At 45.5% G+C, this 24,265-nt stretch overlaps 2 protein-coding genes and 2 long non-coding RNA genes across 12 annotated transcripts in view; all 4 read left to right on the top strand.

Moving 5' to 3' along the window:
* Window positions 1–6,472, top strand: part of PECAM1 (platelet and endothelial cell adhesion molecule 1) — a 30,694-nt gene extending 24,222 nt beyond the window's left edge. For 2 of the 6 annotated variants that reach the window (XM_064728716.1, XM_064728720.1), the window contains 2 exons: window positions 1,476–1,498; window positions 6,227–6,472. In XM_064728716.1, the coding sequence (XP_064584786.1) occupies window positions 1,476–1,498; window positions 6,227–6,259 (56 nt within the window). In that variant the 3' untranslated portion in view covers window positions 6,260–6,472. The remainder of the gene's footprint in view (window positions 1–1,475; window positions 1,499–6,226) is intronic. The other 4 variants (XM_064728721.1, XM_064728717.1, XM_064728723.1 and 1 more) reach the window with 3 other exon arrangements.
* Window positions 6,473–7,338: 866 nt separating this feature from the next.
* On the top strand, window positions 7,339–8,310 carry LOC135455472 (uncharacterized). Its single transcript, XR_010442324.1, has 3 exons — window positions 7,339–7,404; window positions 7,825–7,914; window positions 8,259–8,310. It is a non-coding gene; the product is annotated as an uncharacterized LOC135455472 (long non-coding RNA).
* Window positions 8,311–8,663: 353 nt separating this feature from the next.
* Window positions 8,664–20,274, top strand: LOC135455485 (uncharacterized). 3 transcript variants are annotated; one of them, XR_010442328.1, is made up of 9 exons: window positions 8,664–8,770; window positions 11,281–11,583; window positions 12,512–12,597; window positions 12,708–12,933; window positions 14,589–14,752; window positions 15,795–16,124; window positions 19,129–19,379; window positions 19,463–19,503; window positions 19,979–20,274. It is a non-coding gene; the product is annotated as an uncharacterized LOC135455485 (long non-coding RNA). The 3 variants fall into 3 exon arrangements; XR_010442327.1 differs by lacking the exon at window positions 19,979–20,274 and having other exon boundaries at window positions 19,463–19,642; XR_010442329.1 differs by lacking the exons at window positions 12,512–12,597; window positions 19,979–20,274 and having other exon boundaries at window positions 19,463–19,642.
* Window positions 20,275–21,171: 897 nt separating this feature from the next.
* The window catches only part of TEX2 (testis expressed 2), a 46,668-nt gene continuing 43,574 nt past the window's right edge, over window positions 21,172–24,265 (top strand). The window contains exon 1 of one of the 2 annotated variants that reach the window (XM_064728448.1): window positions 21,172–21,306. The gene's annotated coding sequence lies outside the window, so the exon portion shown is untranslated. Of the gene's footprint in view, window positions 21,344–24,265 lie in introns of both variants that reach the window. The other variant, XM_064728446.1, reaches the window with a different exon arrangement.

Here is a 24,265-nt window from a genome sequence, read left to right as displayed (position 1 = left end):
TGTGAGAACAATACATTGTGACAGAGACTAAATGACAGCTTGTTAATGCTCATTTCATAAACCTTCTGTATGGTTTTGTCCACTTAAAGCCAAGCTTTGATGTAGCACTGGCTCAGCAGTGGTTTTGTTCAATTCTGTTGGCTTTCAGGACACAAAAATGCTTTTGTGTGTGTTCCATATAACTTCTTCTTTTGTTTCCTAATGTCTAGTCATACGTGGATCAATCTTGCCAAACACTGAGATCAATTTTGTACTGAATTTGAGTTCATGCACTGCTGTGAGGTGCTGTAGTCACCTGAGTTTTTAATCCTTTACTTAGGCTAAAAGTTCTGGCTAGAAAACTCCAAATGTACCATGCCAGAGACCTTCACCTGTGCTCAGTTTCCTTATTACTTCTGCTGGCTGACAAGGGAGTCTCTAAAAGACTTTTATTAGGGTCTAATACTGGTAGTAGTGTCCTGCATAATGTCCTTCATTTAGTGATTTCAGGGAACTTCTCAAGATTTACATAAGTGTTCTGCCTATGGAAGACTGATTTTTAAATTGGCATTTAAAAAATACAAAATTATAAAAAAACATAGATTCAGAAACTAACTCCCATTTATATAAAAAACACTGGGAAGATTAACCCAAGGCCCAGTCCAACCCCTTTTGTTGAACATTTCATGAATTTCCTTCAGACAGCCTCTCTCCAGTGAATCTGATACACTTTGCAAGAAAATACCCTTCAAGATTCAGCACTTACTTTTGTCACATGTGAAATATCTCAACAGAACATACAGATGAGCACTCTTACTCTTGAAACCTCTCCTAAAACTGGAGTTACTTTGAGAGGGGAAAGAAATAGTTATGGTTTGGTATTTGAATGTATTCTATGAAATTTCTGAGTAGCTAAATCCACTATGATCCAGTCTTAAAGTTCACTGACCCTAAAAGGAAAGAACTTGCTGGCCCTCAGGTTTTTCATTGGGAACAAGGAACTTTTTATTAATAAAATGTCAGGTGTCTTTGCTGTTATTTTAACAAAGATGTTATATATAACAAAGATGTTATTTTTGCCCTGAAAATTATATCCTCAACTGGATTTCTGCAATACATTATTTTCCTGGCAAGGAACTGGATTAGGAAGTAAAATGCTGATGAGAACTTGCCTCTAAAAGGAAGACTCTTGTCCAGTAACAGAGTGTGCCCTCACGAGAGAATTCTACTCTAGCACATGAGCAGGGGAGCTGCCAAACAGGTCCTGCTCAGTGTGGGCTTTGAAATGTCTGTCTCACCCCTGCACTTGGACTAAACTGGAACTTGCATACTCCTCAAAGCCCAGAGCTTTACCCTCTAGATGTAGGTAGGAATTTTACACCATTGCAAAGTGAATAAAAGGGTTGATGTACCTCTACCTGCATTTTCTGGAACATAAAACTGGTCACTCTGCAAGGTGCCATTTCATAATTTATACATTGTATTTTATTTTGCAGATTCTATGGAAAACAGGCATTCTGTAAGTACACATTTTATACCATCAGTTAAATACAGAGACATGGGTTGAGGTGATTGTGCATCTGGTGAGATGGTGCTCAAGGGCTGATGTGGTTTGTTTGTTGCTGGGACCTTTGCAGGACAGATATGGGACAATCCCTTTGTATATATTTTCATGAATCAGACTTTCAATCCTCTGTTTGTAGAATGGTTTTAGGAGTCTGTGGAAGGGGCTGGAGTTTGGGGATGCTGGTGCACAGATGACATCTCTCAGGAGATCATTGTCACCGGCACAGCTTTGGGTCTGTGCCACCAACGCTGGCAGGGTGGCACGAGGTGAGAGATGGCTGCAGAGGAAAGCTGCTCACCTGTAAATGCATCACCTGGGTGGCACCAGGTGAGGGATGGCTGCAGAGGAAAGCTGCTCACCTGTAAATGCATCACCTGGGTGGCACCAGGTGAGGGATGGCTCCAGAGGCACAGGAGATTTGCAGATGAAAGCTGCTCAGCTGTAAAGGCATCACTGGGGACAGAGCTGCTGCTCCAGTGCCCTCTGTCACCCCCAGAGCCAGAGCCAGGGTTGTGCCTGCTCACACAGCCCCTGGGACTGGGATGCCCAGAGATTGGAATGAGATCCTTCCTCAGGTGTGAGCAGCTGAAACAAGCAGGGATGGGATCAGCCCAACTTGCAGAATTCCCTTCTGTTCACTCTCTGGGGCTGTTTCCTCCTGGGTTTTGGTAGAGCAGGTAGGATGACTCCAAGGGCTGGCAGGAAACTGAGGCCTTGTAAGAAATTTTGAAGGCAAACAGTTTTTATTGCAGAGCACAAAGCTGGGTCATTGCTGGGTCACAGAAGTGGGACTGATACCATCCATATAGATGGAGGATCTCAGCTAAAGATGTGGAGTTTTGTGAATGTTCTGTGGGTGGTGAACAGCTTCATAGTGCTAAGAAGCCAGTGGCAAAATATGGAATTTTTTAAAATAGAAGAAATCTGTTGAATGAGCTGTTCCTCTGCCCTCAGGAGATCTGAGAGGCAGGGAACTCACATTTCAGGGGTACTTTTATGAATGTTAGATATGCTATCAAACCCAACTCAGACTAAGCAGACGGTTGTTTTTTCTGCCACCCACTTTGTGACTTTGGAGCTTGTACTTAAAAAGAAAAAAAGGAGAGACTCATAAATAAGAATCACAATAGCCCAGCCTACGTCAGCTCATGGCATCCATTTGAGTTTTGAAAGGCTCCATCAGCACTCCCCTCCCCATGGGACACACAGGCAGCCCATTGTATTATTTACAGACACTGGCAGTGCACTGAAGGTCACAGATTGTGTTACAATAAACAGACTCATATTAACACAGGCCAGCAGGGTTTATAGTGTCATTGTCTCTCTTAGTTAAAAGGTCTGTTTTTATTCTTTGCTCTCAGTTTTCTAAAAATATGTTGAGCTGAACCCTCCCCTAGGTTATACCAGGCATTCCTTGGAGAGCCATGCAGAAGAAAGTTTGTCCCTGTCCAACACAAAAGAAAAAATGGTCAAGGGTGGCTGTGACAGACATGAAGTGTGAGCTCAGGGAGGAGGTTTTGTCTTCTTTTTTCCACAGCCTACATAATTTCTAATGGACACAAAGATTTTTTTTTTAAATTTTCCTGTGGCCAAAAGTGAGTAAAATATGGAAGTATAAGAAAAAGTCAGTGCAAATAAACTGACCACCCTGTGTGAATCACTTTCATAATTAATTTGGCTATTAAAGCTTGCTAAACCAGGCAATCCGTGAAGTAATGTCAGATTGAAGGAAGAAAAGTGTCAGCTGAGGGCAGTGTTTTCTTTGTGCTTCTTTTATTACTCTCATGTTAGCAGTAGAAGGGTAATAAAAGTAGTTATTCTGTAAAACTAATCTCATTTTCAGAAACACCCCAGAGCAAAGTCAGTTTTATAACACTTGCACATCTTGCTTGAGTTTTCCTAGAAGCTGCCTTATTCAGTTAATGTCTGAGACATTGTCCCTCCTTAGCTGTACTGTTCATGTATTAACATAGAAACTATTCCCTTTTTTTTCATTATTAGTGCTTTAAAGGGCATAGCAAAAGAACAGAGCCTTTTCTTCTGCTTCTTAAATTCCCACTTCTGTTCCCAATAAAGCCTGTGACAAAAGCAGCACCTGTCTCTCCAAATAAGTGACCGAAAATTTCTTCATTTTCCATTCCCTCTGCCTGTCTCTCAACACTTTACAGGCCACACAGATGAACACAGAGGAGGCAGGGAGCTGCTAAGGTGCTTTTTAACATCATTTTCTTGCAACTGTTTTGTTTTTTTTTTCAGTAGCTCATTTTCACACATGCTTAACTGTGATGTATCTCAGAGGTTTGGTCCAAATGAGGAGCTGTTGATCCTACTCATGAAAAGGAAAATGCTCCTTATAAAGTGATCAAGTGGCTTAAACTTCCTCCCCAGCTGTTCTGCTTCTTGATAGCCCAATGAAGGGTTTGGCTCAGAGGTGAGGTTGCATTTGATCTGCTGCTCCCTCATTTGAGAGTGGAAGGGGCCTTCAGGAGCTGGGCTGCTCAGCTGGCACCTGAATCCCAGGGAATGCCGCAAGGATCAGCTGGGGTGGCCTTCAAAAAACTTAGAGAATTCAACTCTTTTTAGGAAGTAATAGATGTTCCAGAAGTGTGAGACAAAGGAGCACAGCACAGAGGAGTATTTTGCCAAGAGCTCTGTTTTCAGGGAGGATATGCAGCCTTTTTATTTCAGTAATGGTGGTGGAGACTCATCAGATCCCAATGTCCTTTTAACTCCCTAAATTCCAATAATGTGCATTCCACTGCTCAGATAAAGTCTGTTAGCATTCAGTTCTGCATTGCTCTTCCAGATGCCACGGGCAGAACAGAAAACTGCTCTGTGGAGAAGGAAGATGTAGCAAATCATTTTAATGGTTGCTAGTCCTGCTTTTGTGCATTTGCCCCTACGTAGTTTCTGTCAGAATAAATATAATCCAGCAGGGAAAATTAGGAGCTTTGCTTCTTTTTCACTGAGAGACCATGACAAAATTGAGTTCAGCCTTTTAGTAAACACTGACACAGGTGCATTGAAAGGGTTTCTATTATGTCAATAAAGGTGAAGCATTAGAAAAATAATTAGTCAAAGTTTGAATTTCTTGAACTATATAAAGGCTCAGTTGCAGTACAGGTTGTGACTGATTTGCAGTCCAGAGTACCTTGAACCTGAATGTCTTGGATTTTTAGGTCATTTCGAAAGGAACCTGAAGTTTTATGTCAGGGGTTGCTTCCCTCCATCTCCTCTGTTTCAGAAATTTGTATCTTAAATGCAATCCATAGGAAGTATTTGCAAAAGAAATGAATTACTTAGAGAGGAACTGGGAGGAGGTTTCCTTCCTGAAATCAGAGCTGGCAATCTTTCTAAGTTATTTAATGGTCCCAGTTTCTGAAAACATATTGAAGGAAATATCTTGACAATGAGATAGCCACTTCGCCAAACACTAATTGGTATTGTGTCAAATTTACCTCAGCAGTACATTCTGACTTCACATCTCCTCCTCTCCTGCTCCCTCCTGGATGTGTTTGTGTATTTGTTTGTTGGGTTCTGTCCTGGGGTTCAGGAGCACTGGCAGTGCATGAGGACATTGTGTACTTTTAGTGCCTATTTGTCCAAGCTCAGCATGTGCCCTCTGAGACAGAAACCTGTACAATTTACATCTCTCTGCAGGCATTCCTAGGTGTTATTCAGTGACTTTCTCATCTTACTCAAGTGATCCCAAAAGTATTTTCTCAGTGTTAAAGGAATTCCCATTGCCAGCTCCAAGGGGGGACTGGCCTGTGTTTAACTGTGCACACTAACGTGGCACAATGGTTTCAGACAGGAAGGGAAGATGAAGGATGTGTCCAGTTAAAATTGGGGAGGGGATTTCAGGCAGTCAGGATATGAAAAACAAGGTGATACTCTGAAATAAACACTGAATTATAAACCAGGAATTCCTCTGACTCATGGGGCAAATCCTTTGGGGGTAAGTCCACAAAAGGAACGAGGCGCCTCGGTGCTGACAGACTGAGCTGAGGTTAGAGGCCACCATGTACCCTGAGCAGAGACTGTTGGAGGGAGACTTTGGCAACCAACGCCAGGAAAGGCTTGACAGCTGTGAATCCCCAGTGGACAGAATGATTTCTGTCATATATTGTAAAAACAATGAAGTTTGGGCTCTCTCTGTGCCCTTTCCCACTGGCTGGAGCAGAGAGCTGCTCTGTGTGCCCTCTGTGCCTGCCAGTGCCAGGCTTTGCCCTGGAGATCTCCCCTGGCACGGCTCCTGCAGGGACACAGTGTCCAGAGTTCAGGTGCTGCATTGTTCCATGAGACACCACCCTTAGGGAAAGGGTTTCATTCCCCTGGACTGACACTGGGGTCTGACTGTGGCTCCTAGTAAATGAGGGATCTGACCTCCAGGTGTGTTTAGTGCCAGCAGTTCCCTTAAAAATCAAACTTTTATCAGTAAGCACCCACTTACAGATGTTGGTGATTAATAGTTTTGGGGTCTAGCTTGTAATTGTTACTCTAAATCTCCCACTGTCTTACTTCTTTCTCTCTGATGAAGGTAATACCAATGTCTCCCCAGAGAACAGGGAGGTTTTATTAGCTCACTGTGGAGGCTTCTAAGGGATATGTGACAGGACAGAGGGTAGGGGCACAGCTATACTCACACCTTGTTTTTTTCTCCTTTGCTCTTTTTGCCAGCAGAGAATATATGGGCATCCTGATGCTACCTAGTGCAGTCACCTCAAAGATCAGCTGGGAGAAGAAAACAACACAAGATGGAAGATGTTGCAAGTGTTCCAAAGGCTTTGCAGCAGTTATTTATGAGTTTGCCAGACTCATCTTTTCCAAGTTTATTTCCTTAGGAGGAACAATAGAGATGTTCCTAAAGCATTTAATGGAAAAAAATTACAAATAAAAATTCTCATAGGAAAGTGGCTCTAGAAACCACTGACCCAGGTTCTCATCTGTAATTTCTCCTGCTAATGCAATTTTGCCTTTTTTGCCTCCAATTCATCACGCTCTAAGGAAACAAAGGGGGAGCTACAGCTGAGGAAGTAGATTTCTACAATGCAGCAACTACTGTGATACCAGTAGGACATAGAAATATCTAGGCTTGCTTTAAACTTGCTAAGTTGGTTGTCAGTGCCCCCACTGTGGCAGAACAGAGCTCAGCACAGCTGGGCAGCCATGGATGTGCCTTGGCATGGCCTTGCAGCTGGTGCTGAGCTCCCTGTGCTGCAGCAGCTGGACTGCTACCAGGCTTGGGGCCAGCTCGGTTCCAGCCCACAGGGACCTGACACTGCAGGGAGCTCTGGGCTCCCTGGAAACTTGAATAACTGCTCAGAGATTCACACTTTGCCCAGTGCTTCTGTCAGAGGCACAAACAGCCTTTATTCTTCGCTAAATTGCTTTTCCCCTTTAAAAGTTCTGATGCTTGTTGGTTTATTTGATGTGATGGTTCTTCAAGAAATGATTGGCCATCACAGCTATTTTGGATGATTCTGTGATTAGTTTTCATTGAGTGGATATAAAACAGCCAGGTCAGTGAGTTTGTACCTGAAAATCCTGTTATGTACAATCCTAATTCCTCTGATTTTATGAGACATCTGAAGTTGTTCTTGTGCACAGTTTGTCCAGTATGGAATTCCATAACAATCCTTTTTCTCTATAGCATGATAAACCACTAACACAGATCTAGTTTGGACACAGATGTAATCCTGCAGCTCATGTTTATCTCAGCTGCATTAATTTAAAAAAGAACACAAAACAAAAGAGAAAAAATACTGTCCCCAACCCCTTAACCAGACAGCCTTGGGCATGGCAGTTGCTCTCTTTTTCTTACTGCAAATTAAATTCCTACAACATCTGGGCCACAGGTAAGAAGGTTCTCATTTTAATTAGAAAATAGTAAAAAAGAGGCCAGGGTTTGTATATAGATATATAATTATTGCTTTAAGCATTTCATCAAAGGTGCAAAACCAGCAAGAAACACAAAAGGGGTTTATATCCTCCATTCCAAATGTTTAAAATTTCAAGCTCCAGTTACTGATTAATATCTCTAATTTATTGTTCCCTGTGCAAATGTTGTTTGTATCATGAGCCTGTCACAACTGACTGACTTCATAGCTCTCTTCTGTTGACAAATGTTCTTTCAGCATCCCGTGAGTGTCCATGCAAATGCGTTAGTGTAAGAAATGTGAAAAGGTATTTTAATAAAGAAAACTCTGAACTGACCTTTGCACTGGATCTTGCACATTCATGTTGCAGTGAAGTTTTTTATTTGTGATGAGCCACAGGTGCATTGTATGGATTAGCATTTGGAAGATGCCCTCTCTGCACAGATTCCAGGCTCTTGGATCTGGAGTCAGAAACCCCTTTAACAGCAGGTAAATGCACTAAAGAGCTTTAAGAACTGAGTGGGGGAGTGCTTGCATTCACATAAGTCTTTTAGTAAATTACAAAGGTAAAAGTTCCTCCACAAATTCTTCCCAGCCTTTGGCAAAGCTTGGGAAAAGTGGAGTTTGGAAAGCTTCAGAATATCATCTGGGCATGATGGAGCAGCAGTGGAAGAATTCGTTGCTCTCTTTCAGCTTGTCTCTTGCCTGGAATAATCCTAAATTGTTTTGGATTTGGTTATCTAGTACAGGTTGTTTGCCCTACTGAAACGTGTGAACTGTCCATTTCTCAGAGTGCTGTGCACTGCTTTGAGCTCTTCTGTTTTGTCTTGCAGATAACAAAAATATTTCAGAGCATGGGACAATAATCACCAGTGAAGAACGAGGTAAGTGGGCCCATGAGTAAACACCTACACAAGGAGTCCTGAAATGAGCATGTGCCAAACAGGCCTCATGATTCCATTGGAAATATTTGGGGAATAAGTACTGAATCTGTTACCAAACAAATGAAAACTCAGATTAGAGCTCAAAATACATTATTGAAAACAACAAAAAGGATGTGGGGGCCTAACTAAATATATGTACTGTAAATACATGTATGGCAGGGATCTCTGTATTGTATTGCCCTGATCCTAGTTATTGTAAATGGGCTGCAGCTGTGATGTCCTCGATTGGGCAGTAATCTGTGTAGCCCATGGAGGTAGCTGGGATAAAAGGGGGTGAGGCATTCAGAGAGGGCTGGAGAGGAGCCTCCAGCAGAGAGAGACAACAACAACAACTGCTGTGAAGATTGCAGCAAAAGATTTCTGTATTGTCACCAAGTTAAGCTCAGCAAACAGAAAATGAGGTGTGTTGGTAAATATTTACTTTTTAGCAGAGTAAGGGATGGCATACGCCCAGGTCCCTGGTGCCATTCCTTTTTGGGGCACTCCCATCAGGTGGCACAACCCGGGTCCCTGGTGCCATTCCCTGTCCGGGCAGTTCCATTGGGATGGCACAACCCAGGTCCCTGGTGCCATTCCCTGTCTGGGCAGTTCCATTGGGATGGCACAAACCAGGTCCCTGGTGCCATTCCCTGTCCGGGCAGTTCCATTGGGATGGCACAACCCAGGTCCCTGGTGCCATTCCCTGTCTGGGCACTCCCAGGATGGCACAACCCAGGTCCCTGGTGCCATTCCCTGTCTGGGCAGTTCCATTGGGATGGCACAACCCAGGTCCCTGGTCCCATTCCCTGTCCGAGCAGTTCCATTGGGATGGCACAACCCGGGTCCCTGGTGCCATTCCCTGTCCAGGCAGTTCCATTGGGATGGCACAACCCGGGTCCCTGGTGCCATTCCCTGTCTGGGCACTCCCAGGATGGCACAACCGGGGTCCCTGGTGCCATTCCCTGTCCGGGCAGTTCCCGCACACCCTGCTTGCACCCGGCCTGTTGGGGATGAGCCTCGCCCACCCCAGTGGGGAGCTGTGGATCATTTTCCCATTGCCGAGCAGAGGCTTTCGAGGTGCCGCACAGAAACGCCTGAACCGAAGCCCCTCCTCTGTCCACGGTTACTTTCCTTTTCCATTCGCAGCCAAGCGGCACCGAGAGTTTCCCGGTGTAACGCCAGTTTCTTAGTATAACGTGAGTTTCCCGGTGTAAGAGGAGTTTAACGCGAGTTTCCCGGTGTAACGGGAGTTCCTTGTATAACGCCGAGTTTAACGCGAGTTTCCCGGTGTAACGGGAGTTCCCCGGTGTAACCGGGTGTAATGGGAGTTCCCTGGTGTAATGCGGGTTTATCGCGAGTTTCCCGGTGTAACGCAGGTGTACCGGGCGTTCCCCGGTGTAACCGGGTGTAATGGGAGTTCCCTGGTGTAATGCGGGTTTATCGCGAGTTTCCCGATGTAACACGGGGGTACCGGGCGTTCCCCGGTGTAACGCGCGGTCGCTCCGCGGGGCCGGGCGGTGCCGGAGCCGGGCGGTGCCGGGGCGCCCCCTCGTGGTCTGCGGGGGCACTGCAGGGGCAGCCGGCCTGGGCCCGTCCCGGCCCTTTCCCGTGGAGCCGGGAACGGAACCGGGAATTTCTGTTCCCCCCGACCGCCGCCTCTCCTAAAGAACGCGGTGCTAAATGCAGCCTAAACCTGCCCACCGTGCGTTCTTCCCCTCTCCCGCAGGGCAGTGAATTGTTTGTGAATGCTGGGGCACTGCTTTGAGCGGTTCCTGATAAATCTCAGCATTTATTTACTTTTCTGCTGTGTTCCACCTGCTGCTCTGTGAGCTTGGTTCGGTTCAAGTTCTTTGTGCTACATCACTGAGCCGTACTGAGCCCAGCTTTTGGGGAGGCGACACTGTCAAACTGAGTACAGCCCATGTCGTGCAAGGAGAGGGCAGGCAATGGGAAATGTAACAAAGTTTGAGAAAAACAGATGTATCAAATGGAAAAACCCCCCACCAATTAAATTGAACACAAATCAGTATTAGTACAGATTTAAAATGCTAGCGCATTTTGTTGTTTAGAATTTCAAGGCCTTTCTGAATAGGTGAAAGCAGAATAAACATCACTTCTGCAGTTGTTTGGGAGGTAATAAGCAATTTGACATATCTAAGGAATCACAAAAAGTGGGGCTTATTGCCTTCATGCTATGAAATGTTCCACTGTAAATCACAAGTGCTCCCATTACAGAGCTGAGCAGTCGTGGGAATGTCACTTGCTTGGGAGGTTTCAGCTAAATGGGAGCATTTATTTATATAGGTAATTTATTTTCTCACCAGCCACAAACATGATGAGTGGAAAGGCTGAAAAAAATCCTCAGCATTGCAGAAAATAATCTGTAGCTAAATTCTAAATGTAATAGCAAAAGAAATCACAGTTTCCTTGGGGAAGGAGTCACTGCAAAGTCTGATGGCAGAACAGCAGCATGAAGCTGAAATGAAAGATTGGGCACAAAGCAGCAAAGGGCAAAGCTGTCACTGCTGAGGCTCTCAGGCTCTGCCCCCATCAGCCTGGATTTGGACTGCGTGCAAAGCTCTAATGGTGATTGTTAGAAATGGACCTCACACTGCTTGGGCCACGTTCCCATGGTTAAGAGGAATTCAGATCCAACAGGTGTTGTTTGAGAAGAAATTCCACAACTAAACTGTTAGTCATAGTAAAGATGGATTCTGCCTCTGAAATTAATAGATTAGCAATATATTTCTGTGTAATCTTGAAGGTGTAAGAGTGGGAGATGAAATCAGGGTCTCCTCTGGGGCAATGATACAAAATGTAACAATTTTTTCACTGAACAAAAAGCAGAAGTGACCAGTGTGACAGTTCATTGTCCTCTGGTTACTGCCCTGATTTTTCTGTAGTTGTCTTTTTGTTTTAATGTTTTACTCAGGAGATAAAAGAAGACCTCAGCATGAAGGCTCAGTACAGTGAAGAAAGAAAATAAGAAGATGAAAGGAAAGACAGAGAGGAACGAGCAGGGCTGGTGAAGAGAAATCCTCCAGACTGTGAAAGGTTTGGAAGAAACAACCCATCAGTCCAGTTACCTCAACAGCTCCACCCTCCATGGAGTTAGTGCTGTGACAGAATCTGCACTGTGGAGGTGGCTTGTCCCCAACATTCCTGTGTTTATCATTGTCAGGTGGCCACTAGGAGAAGCAGAAAATAAATATGTTAACAAAAAGCCCAGCTGCAGGTAAAGGCAGCACTGACCCAGCTTTCTGCTCCTGGGTGGGGATGTGGAAGGGGTTTCTGCTCCTGTGTGATGCGCCAGCCTGGGCTTCCAAAGAAAACATCCCCTCACACTGCGTTCAGCTGGCATAACCCAAGCCCTGCCGAGTGCTGTGCCTGCTGAAATCACCTGTTCCCACAAAGCCCTGTCAGCTCTTCACAGGGAGAGCTTGGCTTTAAATCCTGTGCTCTGCCTTGTTGTTTATTCCTTGTTTAGCTACATGCAGGGCCAAGTCTCCACTGTGACTGACACAATTCCACTTTGCAAATCAATGAGACAGCACCACAAGGGCAGACGAGTCTTTCCTGAGAGCTTGTGCTGCTCAGAGCCCTGAGTGAGTGCAGTCCTCGTGGAATTAACCTGAGGCAAACTCCTGAGCTCCCTGGGGCTCTCCCAGCCTGTCCCACTGTGGGACCTTCTGCAGTGGCTCAAGCTCCAACCAGCTCAGGAAACTCTGCCTTGTGTGGGAAGAAGTGTTTACAAAACAGTGATAAGGAGGGCTGCTGGTCTGTCCCAGGAGCAGAGGGGACAGAGAAGTTGATAAAGACAGGACAGAGATGAGAGCTTTGCCTTAAGTGGGCCAAATCATGGTATTACTACAAGGGGTGAACTTGGCATCCCTTCTTGGCTGTGAGAGTGTAATAGGAGAAAAAATTGTCAAGTCTATTAAGATATGGTCAGAGTGTAAGTCAATTAATGAAAATTACAGCCCTACAGGTTATTAAATTAACATGAGATTGTCAATAGGAGATATAGATTGCTTTTGAAAAATTTTAAATTATTTAAAGCATGATGAAAATCTCTCAGTCTCCCATAATGCAAAGCTTAGGTTTGATTTTATTACTGTTTGAGTTTTTTTAATATTTTTGCTTCAACTTCATGCTGGTTAAAGGAACAGGAGTTTTGAAGAGCATTCTCATTAGGAATGCTGAGAGCTGCAGTGGCTGTTAGGAGGCAGCAGCTCAGGGGTGGCTGGAGGTGAGCTGTGATTCCCAGTGTGATCATGGCAGAGCTGGGAGCACAGAAAGCCCAGGGTGAATGCAGTCCTTGCACACAAGTGATGGATCACATTTCTGGCACTTCCTCAGGGCTGCAAGAACCACTCTAAATGGGCTTACAGCACGCATTGGCACTGTTGAAAAACTGGTTCTACCTGTGAATGCTGAGTCTGAAACAGCCTCCAGATGATCTGTTCACCCTGGCTGAGAGTCAGGGACCTTCAGGCAGCAGAGAGGGGAAATTTGCAGCCTCTGAAGAGAGATTGACATTCCTGCCAGGAGCTGGGGACCAGTTGATCTGTGCAGAATCCTTCTGGTATGTTCAGCATGACTGAAGGTATCAGCTGGCTCAGCCCTGGAGGCTCAGAACATTGTGTGCACTGCAGAAATCCAGTTTAGTCATGGCTGGAGGGAGGCAAGGGCTGGTCTGTTAGAAACAACCTGACACACACCTGTGCTTTGTCAAACAAGAAACACTGAATGGGGTGTTTTTAACTGTCATTTCCTTTTCCTTTTTTTGCTTGAAGCTAATCTTTTCCCACTGAGCTGCTTCCTTTCTGAATGTTCCAGAATGAATCACACAGCCCTACATGTCCATCTGTATTCCCAAGGGGACGGTGGAAAGCAAACCTGACTAATGTCCCCTGCAAGGAGAAAATTATAATTGATGCTTTTTAATTACAAGTTTCCTGCATTATGGTCTAGTTTTTCAGCTTCTAATCATTAAGAGTATAATAGAGACTTAAGTAAATTGTTGCTTTTGCCTCTTTTGTAGCATATGTAGGTCAGATTTTCATGCCTAAGAGTTATTATCTCTGACACACTAATGAGTGCACTGACTGCTGGCAAAGGTCACATCTGTGTTTTCTTCATTGCATACAAACATGGAGAGGGCTGTGTGCTCCTCATTGCTGTGTCTTCTAGAGTAATTTCACTGGTCCAAAATCACTTGGTGCTTTTCACAAAGCTCAAATCACAAAGCTGCTTTACACCTGCTTTGTCCTTCTGTCAGTGCAAGAGGAGGCTGAGGGCAGAGGAGTGTCAGCATCATCATGTTCCCAGCACATGTCCCCTTCATGCATCCCTGGCTTTTCAAGATCTGTGCATTTGCAGTCAAAGGGATGAAGTTGCTGCCTTTCCATGAGGAAATGAATGGAGCTTTTAAGTCCTGTCTTTGACCAAAGCACTCAAAAGGTTTTATGCCCAGTAGATTGTTTCTAATAGCAGGGAAAATTGATCACTCAGGTACTTTGAGGCAGCCCTTTTATTAACAAAGAAAGTACAAAACTCTGTTTCCTCTAAAATCAGAGGAACCAGACAATATTCCCTTTCTCTGCATGCAATTTCAATCATTTTAGCCAGCACTTATCCAGAAGCACTTTTTTATTCTCAAGGTCATTCTTGTAGGGCTCATCTGGTTCTGCCTGGTTTGCAGAGAAGGCTGCTCCTGCAGGAGCTGGGGGCTCCCTGTCACCCCAAGCACTGCCCTCCTCCCTGCATCTCCCAAACCTGCATTTTCCAGCTGGAGAAACCTTGAATGCACCAGCTTCTCCTCCAGATTTGCCCTTTTGCCTTCTTAGGATGGCTGCTCCTCTTTCAGCTGCCTGCTTGTGTATCAGAACTTGGTTGTTTCTTATGTAAAAGAATATTAGAAGGCAACATTAAACCTGTTTGGGCCTGGTAGGTTTTTGCCTGACTCTGTTAATTGGGGTTACACAGGCAGTGTGTGGCATTGTGTTGATGAAGAGTAAGATCTTTGCACATTTATTGTCAGTGACAAGGAGCAGGGATAAGTGATGGAACTGGGGCAAGATGAGGTTCTCACTGCCCAAGTGGTTTTATTCCATACTCCCCTTCCAATAGAGAGAAATACCCCTTTGACCAACCAGCAATATGCATTGCTAATAGCCATTTGAATTTCTCTGCATTCCTTGCCCTGTTTATCATATTTAACCTTGGATTTATTTGTAGAGAACTGCTCAGAGAGTCTTGTTTAACAGAGGAAGAAACCGGAAGAAAGCCTGGGCATGGTGTGTTTTCTTGCAATATTGCCCTGGACAGTTTCCAATCTGTTAATGGATGAACACTGACATCTAAACCATCCCCAGGGGAGGTTCAAGATCCATCTGACTCCAGTAAGAGATTCCTAAATAGCTGTAACAAGCCTATACTTCAAGAGAAATAAATTTTGCTATTTTTGAAACATGCAGGTTTTGGAAGGCTTTGAATATCAAGATTAATTCTCTGTCTAAATGCAGTGGAAGGCAGCATGGACTGGTGATTCTTACTCAAATCTGGAAGGTTTTAATATTGTCTGGAATCTGGATTTGATGTTCTAAAAGCTTTGATGTGTTTAGTTTACTTTTTATTCCAGGGCAGACTCTGCATGTACATATCAGATTCCTTAGTATATCTCACTGGATTTTTGTGCAAAACATACTACATTATCTATCAGCACTTGAAATTTTGACTCAGGAATTATTGCTGGATAGACTACTGAGCAATATTTAATTGAAAGATTTAATGGCACTCTGAGAAAACCCCATGGTCACATGGAGCCAGATGCTGTTTGCAGAAATGGCATTAAGGGATGGCTGCAGGAGCTGGACAGAAGGCTCAGGGCACCTGGGCAGGTTTGGAGACTGGATTATGCATCAGGTCATGAAAATTACACAAGGAAGGTGAGCAGAATATTCTCAGTGCCTCACAAGAGCATGTCTGAGCTAAGAGGCTGCTCTGCTCTCCCATCCTGCCACTGAGAGTCCTGTTTGGAACCTGTCCCTTTTCATTGCCTATAACAGATCTCCTAAGGAGCACAGGTTCCTTATTTAGCCACCTGAATGATTGTCACACTGGGATGTTATTCAATAAATCTGTGTGCTGAGATCTTCCTCCTAAGTGCTAAAGGAGGATGTGAAGTCCAGAACAAGAATCCAGTTGTGAAGGCACTGAGAGCTTTTGGCTTTGGAGGCTGGGTCAAGATCTGTTGGAGAAATGGGCCAGGATGGAGCTGCCACTGGTGGCTGGCTGTAGGGAGAGCAGGCAATGATTGAATCTTGGCTCTGGTTATTCTGTGTGACTGGACAGGCACTGAGTGCTCTGTCAGGGGCAGTTCTTTCACCTGGGAAAACACCAATCCTGTGTTTGCTTTCAAAGCTGGGCTCTTGTTTGTTCCAGGGTGTGACTGCACCTTCATGCTCTCATTGTTCAAGCCCAGCCTGCCCACAAAGCCCAGCTGGATAAAGAAGATGTGCAGATATGGGCCATGAGGATGCTCAGTGGAAGGTTACAAGTTACTGTCACAGAGACAGCTCTTCCTCACACCTCTGTGAAGTTCATGTAAATAAAGTTCTAGCAGCTTTCAGGTTTGAAATGACAGTCTAGAACTGCACAACAGCCTAAATTATATCAGCTTTATGAAAACAGTGCATACTGTTTACACCTTCAGAACAGGAAAATGACCCTGAGCACCTATGCCTGTTCTCCATCTCAGCTGGAAAAACCAAGGTCAGTGTTTTATCCTTCTTCTGTAACTAAGAGTTCACTCCATGCTGCCATTTCTGATTCCTTTTCAGCAGGTATACATTCAGCTCTGGGTTGGGTGTTAATGCTGTCAGAACAAAAACATCTAAGCAAGATGCGGCTGTTTTTATGGTAGTGATGTTTTGATCTCATGCCAGCACAATCGAGGAACAACTTCCATTAAGTCTATTGATGTGAGTCTTTCCTTGAAGGGGACACTCAGGGAACCTGAGCTGAATTATATTTTAAAGTAGATTAGTTAAATTCTATTAAGACCACCTATGCAGATATTCATATTCAGAATTAAGTGGCATTAATCTGATTTAGTGTACTTTACTTGGAAAATGAAGAAAGCTAAATCAAATGAAGGCCACTTTGAGTAACAAAACTCACTCGTGTAACTTTCAAGTCACAGGTATTATTAATTCAGATTAATTTCTCTGACTTTCCCTGTGAAAACAAGGGGCAATAAAATCACCAGAGACAGCCAGACCATATGTTCTCCTTCTGCCCCCAAAAAACCATTATGGACCTTCCTGACAGTTGGTTTGACTTGAGGATCTAAAGGCTGCTGTTCATTTCTAGTCTTTAGTCAATGTTCTTTTCCCTTAATTAACCATTTAAATTAGGCCCATCAGTGCAGAGCCACAGCATCTGTCCAGGAGGTGCTGCTGCCTGGTGTTAATGCTCCCGTGCATGTGGAAAACTTGCAGTGTATGTGGCTGATTTAAACAAGTATCTTCAGCTGTTCTGTAATGTCAGAACTAAATTTACTTGTAGATTTAAAATAGGTGAATGATTTGGCAGCTGAAAGGTCAGGACATACTGTTTATTTTGTGCTTTGCTTGTCCTGATTACCAGAAAATGGTGTGTAGCACCTGACATTGTTGCCAAGGCCTTGTGGTGCAATACTTGCACAAAGTGCAGCCCTGGTGCTCTGTATCCCCCAGCCTTCCCCCAGCTGTGGATTTTGCCACAGTTGCACTCTGGAGCGCTCCAGTGCTCAGCCACAATATCCTCCCTCCCCAAGGTCTCTGTGGAGGGAGGAGTATTGACTTCTCACCATGTGCAGATCAGATTTCAGGCTTTTAGAGTTTTGTACATTTGCCAGGTACACTGAAACACAGACACCAGCTCCTACAACCTTGCTGTGACTTTGGCAGCAGGCACGTGGCAGTTCTGGGTGGCCAGGGACCTGTCCCTTCCCCTGTGATGGGTGGCACCACTGCAGGTGTGCTCTGGCCATTTCCCCAGTCTGGATTCGGTGTCAGGGAGAGACAAACCCACGTGAGAACCATCCAGAATGTTTTGCAGGTCTGAGAGAAACCAGTGCAAATTCCCAGCACTGAAACTGCCTGACCCAGGCTGCCTTGCAAGCACCTTCCCTGGGAGCTGCTCTGCCTCTGGGAGTCACCTTGGCAGCACCAGCACACCCTGGCAGGCTCTGCACACCTGCCTGGCCTTGCTTTGGCCTGTCCTGTGACTCCCCCTGAGCTCCTGGCAGCACCAGAGGCTGTGCTGGACATGGGTGCAATGTGGAACCTCCCCTGACTCTGGCAGTGTCTGCTCGGAGTGCAAGGACTTGACGTGAGCAGCTGCATGGAGCTGTTCCTCCACAGATACCTGGGAGTCTAGAAGCCTTAAATAAATAAATAAAAAGGGAAATAGGAAGAACACAAAGGCAAGCAAGGACTAAATTCCTGTAATTTTTAATGTTGTTTCTCTCCACCATTCTTTTGGACATTTTATTTTACAGCTGGATTTGAGACCTGCCTGCTTTTGTAATTGAGGAGTTATGAATGCTCTGGTCTAGCTGACAAGGTGATGATCAATCAAAGGTTGGACTCAATAATTTTGGATGTCTTTTCCAACCTTAATGATTCTGTGATCTACCCTCAGCTCAGCTTCAAAAATGAAGCAGCAATAAAAAACCCCAAACCCCAGAATAATGTGCTTTAGCACAGGAAGCAACAAGAGCTCAGGATTTCTGCAGTTCCCAGGGGCATTTTAGAAGCAGAGTAGCAGATTTGGAGTGGGGAGGCTCCCTGGGGAGGGCAGGTCCAGGCTGTGCCCCTTTGTGCCAGCAAGGAGCCGGGCCCAGGGGCTGGGATCAGTGGGGAGAAGGGATGGGGTGGACAGGATGGGCAGTTTGCAAGTTAGACAGTTCAGATCCAGAAACAGCAGCAATGCCACTGGCAGGGAAAGAATCTGGGAGGTGCTGAGAACACTCTCACTCATTTGACAAGCAGAAGACGGGCCCACAGGAGCTGTGGAAGGAATGTGGCTCTCAGGAAGCTCATACTGCCCTCCACACCCAAATCAGTGCCAGCTGAAGCAGGGGAGCCCCAGCATTGCCAGTCCTTGCTGGGCTCTGTGCACACCCGGTGGGCTGGAGCCTTGTTTGGGTTTTCCATGCTAAGCTTCTTTCCGTTGTTTGATGTTGCACTGGTAACAACCAAACAAACCAACAGTAAAGCTGCTCTCACACACAACCCTGTGTTTGCCAAGATTCACACGTTCAGGCTCAGCTGCTGCCTCATTCCTCTTAAAGCTTCTCAGCCCAAAATTGCAAGCAGGGCTGTCCTGCAGCTCTTGGGTCTTCCCCAGGATCTGACGGCAATGGGATTTGTGAAAACCATGTGGGACCCCAAAGCTCTTGTAATGTTCTTTTCTCACAAAAGCAGAGGCTTTAAACTGCCCTGAGCTGTGAAATACTGATGGGGGCATTACAGAGAAATGAACTGAGCTTCACAGAAGTTCTGGGGGAGAAATATTACCTATTATTTTACTGCTTTTAAAGGTTTTTAACTGTCTCCCTCACATATTCCAAAAGATTAAAGTAATTCTTTTCAAAAGCAGCTCCTGACTGTAGATACCTGTTTCTAGACCCTGCAGGCTGCTGCTTCTGAGAATGACTGTATACTTATACATGGGATACTGAAATATTAAAAATAAATAAGCATTACTTTATTCTCTTGTCTTTTTGTAGGATAGGTGGAAGGCAAATAAATCCAACAAAAGGATTTACTCTTACAGCACTGAGTGATTCAACTATTCTGAGATTTTTCTTTCTGGCCCCTTTCACCTGACTGGGACTTGCCTTTAGAAGAGGATTCCCATGAAGCCCAGACTGTGGTACCCTGGTCAGACATAGCTTGTGCCCAGTTTTTCCCACTAGCTGCCTCCAGCCTTTGCTCAGCACATACCATGCTATGGAAGAAGCTGAGGACCTAACTCCAGGTGCACAAATATTTATCTTGAGGTCAGGAGTTTCAGTTCATGTGTTGCTGTCTACTAAAATTGTTTCCTCTCTCTTGCCCTAGGTACATGCAAAGAGAGGGCAGAAGAAGGTTCAGAGATTGCAGTGAGTTGATTGTAGTTTAATACAGCCAAAACCAACCTGTGAGCCACAGCTTCAGCTGTAGGCTCTGTCCTGCAGGGAAAACCTGTTGTTAAGGAAACAACCATTATCTTATCTGCAGACTCTGGAAACATTAACATCAGCTTTGTATAAGGATTCAAAGGTCCTCCTATATACAAGGAAAACCGTTAACAGAAACATGTCTGAGATGAATACATGTGTATCTGTATTTTAAATAGAATGTTGTCTTTTTCATTAAAAAAATTAATACAAAATTGAGGTTCTGCAGTGACACTCACACTGGGTTTGCTGGGTTCCTTCAGCTGTGACCCTTCAGACTGCTGAGTTTAGTGCTTGGACGTCCAACAGCTTGAAGGCTCTGACCATCCATTTGGTGAGCTCAGGCCGTTCCTCACTGAAGCAGATTTTGGCAGGGTGCTGGCTGCTCTCAGTAACTCTGGTTTTCCATTTCATGCAGGAATCCTGCTTTTAAAAACAGAACCCAGAGATGCCTGTGAATAATTCACTTCCACAAGCTCTGAAGTATTGCTGCCATTTAATGAGAGAAGCAGTCTGAGTGCTACCTGCACCTACTTCTGACCTAGACTACAACCCCTCTATGTGCCATGTGTATAATGCCTGGTGCAACAGCCCCCCTGACCTCAGCACAGCTGCAGGTAACATAGGAAACTGTTTGAAAATTAATAATTTATATTTAACTCTTTGCAATGGATAGTTTGGAATAATTTGAATTCTGCTCACATATCCCACTAAATGTTGGTTAGTAAATAAATTTTGTTCCCATCACCTCATAAAGTATCATAAATTTAAAGGCTGGTATGACATAAAGAGTCAGAAAGATCTTGCAGGAGTCTTTATGTTTTAATTCAAACTGAATTTATTAAAGAGAAGATAATTGGCACAGCCAAATTAACCCAAGGGTTGACAAAAGAAACCTGGGCCAGCATCAGCCTGACCTGGTGTAATGCTGTAATGTCATCATTAACTGCCTTCAAAGGCAAGAGCAATTAAGTAAAGGGTAAAAGCAGTAGAAAGGCTGTAATTTGTTGCATAAGACCATTATTGACAAAACAACCTTTTGACACAGAGAATTAATTTTTTTCCTCTGTCTGCTGCAAATTGGGAAATATGAAGGGTAAACAAAATGACCTCTGCCAGGGCAGGTTTCCTGGGATAAGTGCCTGCTCGGTGAGGGAGCCGATAATTTTTGGCCATTTCTGCAATGTTGAGACCCCAACCAGCTCCTTTCTCTGTGCCTGGTCGCGCACACGCTTCCTGTCGCAGCCGATGCCCCGCACCGAGCCTGACACAAACCCGCACCGAGCGCCGCGTTCCCGGAGCCGGCGGGTTACCGGGGCGGCCGGCACGGGGCGCGGGACACGCCCGGGAGCGGCCGCAGCTCCGCACCCGCGCCAGCCGCGGGCCCGAGCGGCTCCTCGCCCCGGGGGCCGTTCCGAGCGTCACCACCACCGGCCGCTGGAACACCGGCAGCGCCCGAGGGACGGACAGGGCCGCTCCGGCTGCCAGGGGGGCCCCTGTCCCTCTTCCCTTGTCCCTGTCCCCCCGTCCTCGTCCCCGCCCCCGCCCGCCCCGCTCCGTCCCGCCCTGTCCCGCCCCTCGGGCCGGCGCTGCGGCGGCTCGGGCAGGCCCGTCCCCCCGCGGGGCCCGGATTGGCGGCGCCGCCGCCTCCCCGCCGCTGCCGCCGCCCGGCGCGGGCAGGAGCGGCCAGTGCCATGAGCCGGGGCTGAGGCGAGGGGCTGGGCAGTGCCGAGAGCCGCGGCTGAGGTGAGGGGCTGGGGCAGAGCCGAGAGCCGCGGCTGAGGTGAGGGGGCCGGGCAGTGCCGTGAGGGCGGCCGGCAGCGCCCGCCGGTCCCCGCGGGCTGCGGGCAGGGAGGAGCGCAGGGGCCGAGGGCGGCGGTCGGGCCGGGCCGCGGGCGGCCCCCGGGGCCGGGCAGGGCGGATGGCGGCCGGGGCAGAGCCGGGGGCCCGCGGGGAGCGGGGCCGGGCGGGATGGAGCCGCCGCTGCTCGGCGCGGGAGCGGCGTTTGCCGAGCCGGGGCTGCCGTTGGGCAGGAGCTGCCGGAGTACGAGCGACACCTTAAAAACAAACGACACAGGAGGCGGCAGCGGTCGCTCCTGCTGAAACCGAGGGAGAAATTTTCAGTTGGCTTTTGCCACCAAAGGCGAGAGGTTTCCTGTCTACTAAAATTGTTTCCTCTCTCCTGCCCTTGCTGTCGGCTCCTTGGTTTCTGCTTCTCTTGTAATTTTCAGTGTCATCTGTGTTATCTTCATTGCAGTTCAGGGACTAAACCCGTATACTGTGTCTCTTCAGCGTGTGCTAAAGTTCCTCCTGAATGTTTGTGCTTAACTTCTTGGTGATTTGTGTCTGTCAGCAAATGTCTTGAGGAGCTCCTGATCATAATTTTGGGAAACGAAGTATACAGCGGAGGCTAATTTAAACTTGTGTATGCCACTTAAGTATTATAACCAGAAGATAAATTAGTGTAAGTCTTCAGTGCTGTGAGATTATCTTCTGTTAAGATGCTTTGTCATACTCCTCTTTCAAGATGATACTGCCTGTGCAACTCAGGAAAAATAAGGGGTTACAGGGTTTCAGGGGTGTATATTTTTACAAGAAGATGTTGTCGTTTTAGTGCTGAAATAACTTAATATTACCAAATTGAATAAAATTCAGGCAGTGTGAGTACTCTGGTTTGATTTTCTTGGAACTGAAAATGTGCTAAATGAGAGGTAAAAGGACTTTACCTTGAGCGTAAAATGATAAACTAGTGACTTGGGATGTTAAAATTGACTTTTAAAGACTCTGACGTGATGCTGTTTTATGATTTATGAGAGTTTACTACTCTGACTTCAAAGCTGGTCCAGCAGGGTGCTGTGTTGTGGGTGGCACATTAATTATGCTCCAGGTAGGCGCTGAGGCTTGAGGTGGTGTTTCTAAAGCGGTGCAGGTTCTTTCTCCCTTGAGTGAAAGACCAAGAAGTTGATTCTGTGCTCAGAGATGTCTCACACTGGAGTTTGCTGGGGTAGGATACAGCCTGGGAGTTGTACTGACAAGCTGAACACTTCTCTTGTGAGCAGCACTTCTGGTCCATGCAAAGAGCTTATTGAAATGACCTATTTAAGGGAAAAAAAAATTGAATAAAATCCAAAGTTAAAACTTGAAGAAGGACATGGCCTAATAATGTGTATTAATTACATACTTCTTTTTGTGTGATAACAACTCTTAAGGCTTCCAGCTTTTAATTCCAAATACTTAGTTGTTTCTAACTAAAGAACTTCTAATCCAACTGTTTTTCAAAGTAAAGAATGTGGAGCAGGAAGCCTGGACATAATGGGTAATGCCAGTAATTTCTGTGTTGTGGTAGGTGTGTAAACAAAGTAATGGGAGCTAATGAAACTTACTTAGCAAATAAAAGGCTAATATAACTGAAATACATTTAAAATCATGGAGCTGGAGGACTGAGGATGCATTGTGGCATTCAAAGAGCTTTTTAGCTGATCCATTTGGAGACTGTGCTGCTCTGCCCCACCTTCTGTGCCAACTCAGCCAATTCCCTGTGATGAAATCAGAGGGTTTCTCCTGCAGCCCATCTGAAAGGCCACCAGAGCTCCATTGTGTGGGGAAGGTGAGCAGTCAGACATGGCAGTGGCCATGAGTAAGGACACGTTCCCCTGTCCTGCTCTCCAGGACGGAGCTTTGCCAGTTTCTGCCTGTGAGATGAACAAATTGTGGTGCTGAGTGTGCAGAGTGTAACTGACACCTGCCCAGGAGCTGAGGAAAATGAAGGCTGTTTATTAGGATAAACTGGGTTCCAAAAGAATGGAGGGGAGGGTAAGTAAATTCTGGTCTTAAACACAGTCTTAGAGCTTGGAAAGTCCCTCAAATCTCTGGATTTTTATTATTTTTCTTTGGTAAGCTCGAAATTGTGGTATCAGATGTCCACAATAGTAATGCTAATTCAGTGTGCTCTAAAACATTTATCCATGAATAAAGGCCTCATGTTCTAGAAACCCTTACTGCCCTAAATGAAACAATCAGATGACAATGTATGCTGGAAAATGAGAGCATAATGTAGGCTTAGAGATTAGAGAAAAAAAGATAAGAGTTAATACTGTGAGCTGTCATGAGTGTGTACTTTGTATTAGAAGAGATGTATTCAGAGTAGAAACCAACTCTGGAAGTGCACAAGGGTTCCACATGTGCCTGATAAAGGGCATGGACATTTTTAAGTAATGCAAAGTGGACACTTGAAAGGATGTCTTGTGCTTTCAAGGCGGAGGAGGGTGGAACATTGAGCTACTGAGAGAACAATATCATATCAGAACTGTTGATACAAAAAAAAATGTGTACCACTCCTTATTGTAGAGGATTGTGCTACATGGTTCAGATTCACAAAGTAAAGGGTTTGTTTTGGGGGGGTTTATACTGCAAGTGGTGGAATTAATCATCTCTGCTGGACAAAAATCCCAATTACTGTGTCATAAAAATATATGATCAGCTGTTCTTGACAGAATTGTGAATTATCTCTTCTTGGAGGTCGGCTTGTACAAAGCATCTGTTAACATGGCAAGCACAGAAGTTTGAAGGCAGAAAGTTGATAATAATTGATCAAAATCCCATTTCCAGCTCAAGACAACAAGACCTGAAGGTTGTGCATTGGCTGGGAGGGTTTATCCTCACCCGGCAGCCTCAGCCCCTGTTCCTCAGAGCACTGTGAGGGATG

This window comes from Zonotrichia leucophrys, chromosome 18, assembly GCF_028769735.1.
Source record: "Zonotrichia leucophrys gambelii isolate GWCS_2022_RI chromosome 18, RI_Zleu_2.0, whole genome shotgun sequence".
Classification (NCBI taxonomy): Eukaryota; Metazoa; Chordata; class Aves; order Passeriformes; family Passerellidae; genus Zonotrichia; species Zonotrichia leucophrys.
The sequence above is the reverse complement of the archived record's forward strand: the minus strand, read 5'-3'. Positions and strand labels throughout refer to the sequence as shown.